Source organism: Pygocentrus nattereri, chromosome 30, assembly GCF_015220715.1.
Source record: "Pygocentrus nattereri isolate fPygNat1 chromosome 30, fPygNat1.pri, whole genome shotgun sequence".
In the NCBI taxonomy this organism is placed as follows: Eukaryota; Metazoa; Chordata; class Actinopteri; order Characiformes; family Serrasalmidae; genus Pygocentrus; species Pygocentrus nattereri.
In genome coordinates this window covers 15,970,400-15,974,393 of record NC_051240.1, presented here as the reverse complement: position 1 = coordinate 15,974,393, position 3,994 = coordinate 15,970,400, and the positions used below count along the sequence as shown (strand labels likewise).

The 3,994-nt window shown below is 42.9% G+C and overlaps 1 protein-coding gene across 1 annotated transcript; it reads right to left on the bottom strand.

Moving 5' to 3' along the window:
- Positions 1-1,423: 1,423 nt before the first annotated feature.
- Positions 1,424-3,408, bottom strand: si:ch73-389b16.1 (coiled-coil domain-containing protein 18). The gene is made up of 2 exons (XM_017714966.1): positions 3,076-3,408; positions 1,424-2,188 (listed from the first exon to the last, which is right to left on the bottom strand). Exons 1-2 carry the CDS (start codon positions 3,254-3,256, stop codon positions 1,971-1,973), a joined length of 399 nt encoding a protein of 132 aa, XP_017570455.1. The 5' UTR covers positions 3,257-3,408; the 3' UTR covers positions 1,424-1,970.
- Between the last annotated feature and the right edge of the window lie 586 nt (positions 3,409-3,994).

The window sequence follows — 3,994 nt, the reverse complement described above, 5'->3', positions numbered from 1 at the left end:
AGCAAAAGCACAATATTCAGTTTAAATAACATTTCAGTACAGTACAAAATAATATTGAAGTACAGGAATAAAGTACAGGTATTTAATATTTTCCACCCCTGGTCGTAAGCTGAGTAATCTCTTTATAGCGCCTGTATATGTCACCAATGTCGCACCGACCTTGTGCATGCTTTTACATCAGACTTACATCACGTTATATCACATCATGGTTTTCTAACATCCAGATTTCGGCTGAAGTCGTGCTCCTGTGATGACTTCATAACCTCCTGACTCCTCTCTGGGCCCTCGGGATATGATAGCGAATGTAATGAAGCCGTGTTATGTCCTGGCAGTCAGAGCGGGATGAAGATGTATGAAAGGGCCACGACTGGTATCGAGGATTTGTAGAGTACATTAAGGATTGGAGGAGCCTTGGAGAGGTTACGTTCACAAGAACAATATGAAAGATCTGATCTTGAGGATATGGTGGGAAAGAGTCCACCAGTAAAATGTCTGTGGAGGTCATATTTTCTTTTCATAATGTGTAAAACTGGAGGGTACACAAATGGTTTAATGAGGAAAGTGATATGCGATGCGTAGGTACGGCGTGGTTTACACGCCACTTATGACGAAAGGAGATTCCAGGTAATGCCAGAATAGTGAAACCTGTTTAAGGACTTACCAGCACAGCAGACGAATGCGCCCTGATGCTCCACGTACTGTGTGTTAGAACTGAACGACTGCAGACTTCAGATTGAGCAGGAATACCAGCAGCTGAGAAAAACATGCGTGGCTTGTCTAACCATCTCAGGAGGGACCCGATGTGCTTTTTCTCTGGATTAATTATACGGTGCTGTGAGTAGTTTGTGGGTTTACAAGTAAATCACTGCAACTCTCGCCTTTATTTAAGGCAATAAACCGTGTGCCACAACACCCGGGCCCACCTCAGACCACATGGCCTTTAATCTTTAGCAGTTCACATCTCGTCACGTTCCTCCCTGAAATTTGGAGAAAAATTGAGGCAAGAAAATAAAAGTGTTCCTCAACTCCTCGAGACCACCGGTGGTTCCCGAACACACTCGTCATATTGTTCCTAACCTACTGTGTTCTCTCCAGTCTAATAGACGGTGATTTCATTTTAAACCCTTATAATAAAAGAAGCTGAACTTTGTTTTTCTACTGAAAGTCGACCCGTTTTTCCCCAAATCTGGGCTCTAAACTATAAACAGATGGCGTCTCTTCAGTGATCTGCTCTGGAAACATCACTTTTAGAAAATAACACAAAGAGCATCTGAGATTTATGGCTTTCAGCAGTGAATTGTAAGCATGTAGTGATATGTGGAGATCATAGAACACAGGTTCTGTTCATTTGAGGGGCTTTTACAAATAAATAAATACATAATACAAATAAAATAAAATAAAAATGGTCATTTATTTCGTGCTGTTACTGAATAATTTGCCTGACGATTTGGTCACAAAAATTCAGACAAACCAAAACATACCCTGGAGAATAAGAGGGTAACCTCAAACAAGTTGAAGGCATGATTAGAACGCTGGACGGTGAGAAATTAGATTAAACATTAATAAACTTCACTGATTTCTCTGCCATACTGTCAACATCAGTCAGCCGGAGAATTTCGAACACTGTAAACGCAGCTGCTGTTTTTGCAGAGAAACGGTCAAGTTCAGAAGATTTTCTGAGGATGTGGAGCACATGGGAATAAATAGAGCAGCAATCAGCCGGTCAGTGATGTTTTGCTCAGACACAACTAAAATCCAGGGGGTATGGAATGACCAGACAGTGAGCACAAAAAGCTTTACCTCTTCTGGAGCGTGTGGTGTGGAAAAGCAGAGGAAGAGCCTACACAGTCTTTGTTTTAGGTGAAATAGCACAAGAGCAGCACAGTCTGTCTGTGTCTAGTGTTGGCAGGTGGGTAGGGCATCACACCGGACAGGACGAAGGTCAGGATGGCTGGACGGAGCCTGAAGAATCACCTGAGCTCCGCGGTGAGTCTCTCCATGGCGGCTTTGCGCTCCTCTGCTTTCTCCTGGGAGCGCCGGAGCTTGTCCCGCAGCGCCTGCAGGTGGTCCAGCGTGTCCACTAGCTCCCCCCGCACCGTCTTCATCTGGCTCTCCAGCAGCTGAGTGCGGTGCAGAGAGTTACGCCGGTCACGTTTACTGCGCTGGACCTTCTCCTCCAGTTCAGACACTAAGAAAATAAACACCGAAGAACATTGAGAGGGAAAAGCTCACTGATGTGACGGACAGCATGACGGAAAAGAAAGGAACGTGAGCCGTGAGCCAGAAAATGGTCTTTACTGCTATTTTACTGCCTCTGTCTTCTTTTACAGAGTATACTTTTAATATTCATGAGCGCCGTCACATCCAAACCACTTTATATAACATCTGGACATACGAGCTGCCCTTTACACTGTGGGATCATTTCAAGACGAATGGACATGAATCTGCAGTAAAGTCTTACCATTATTTCAAAAACAGGCATAATGTTACATTAAATGCTTATTACAACAGGCATAATAAGGCAATAAGGCAATGCTTATTACAACAGGCATAATGCTGTTACATTAAATGTTTATTACAACAGGCGTCATCTTTCATAAAGGCTACTTTAGCTGACTTTCATCAACTTAACCTTTATAGCAAATGACGTGTACTGGAATAAACATTTATAAACAGTTGTGTAGGGTTATGTCAGTTATTACGACAGCCTTATGAACGGCACCCTACCGTCATGTTACCATTATTTCAATGGTAATTTTGAGGACAATGTTGTTACATTAACTTACACTCATGTTAAAAACTCCTATGAACTCCCATTTTTGTGGTGCAAGGTTTCGTGACAACAGCAATCTTACATATAGATTTGATTTAATACCGTTTGTACTACTATTCGGAGAGAACTACTGGTCCTGAGTGCTGCCCTGCTGCGTGTGCTGCCTTACACTGACCAGAACTGCATGGTATGTACTTCCCTAATTGTCCAGCACTTTAGTGGTGGTCTACCATGTCCAGCTTGTGCTACAAGGCACAACAGCTAAAAGCTGTCAAAACAGTGTCAAAATGTATGATACACACCCATAGTGTCGCCGCAAGCTTTTTTGTCCATACCCATCTCGTTCTTCTTGTCCAGCATGCCTTTGGTCTCCTGCAGCATCTTCTCCATGTGAGCTAGCTGAGAGGCTTTAGCTCCGCTGGCCCTGCGGATTAACAGCAGCTCCCTCTCCCTCTCACTTAGCTCTCCGCCGTACTTATTCATGACCTCCAGCTGCTAAAATTTTAAAAAGGAATAGGAAAAAAAACCCCACAATACTACAAGCAGTGTCCGGATAACTCTGAGCTGAACGGCAGGAGTTATAATGCTGTATTATCTATCCTACAAACATCACGATGTACCCCTCGCCATCCTCTCTAAGCGCCCTCTTCGACTAAAAGGAGCAGGCATGTGCTTATATACCTCACTGCCCAAACAACGTGAACCAGGAAACGGATAAACAAACTGTGAATAGAGTCCAATGATCATGGGATCTGCCTCATCTAAAGCCTCCAGCTAACTGGCCTTTTAAACTGCTACATTTATCAAGAGAAGAGAACACAAAGACCTGCACCCTGGGCTCATCCCATACATATCAAAGCTCTCACTATTCTGGGTTTAAACAGGCTGTGAAATCAGCATGCAGATGCACCAAGCCCGGTCTGATCTACAGCACTGTGCGGAGGTTTAAGGCATCAGATTTTAAACAGTTGACCACAGAGACTCATTAATATCATCAATTACATCATGAGCTCAATTTACTGAGCATTGATTGGTCAAACCAGGAGCTGCTTTTTAACTACATATAATACTGGGCTTCCTCGACGAGAGGCTTGGAGATGGTTTTATATATATATATATATATATATATATATATATATATATATATACACCCAGTACTGTGTATGTACACCTGCAGTATATGGAAGTGGGTATGAGTGGTCATCAATATCAATATTATCA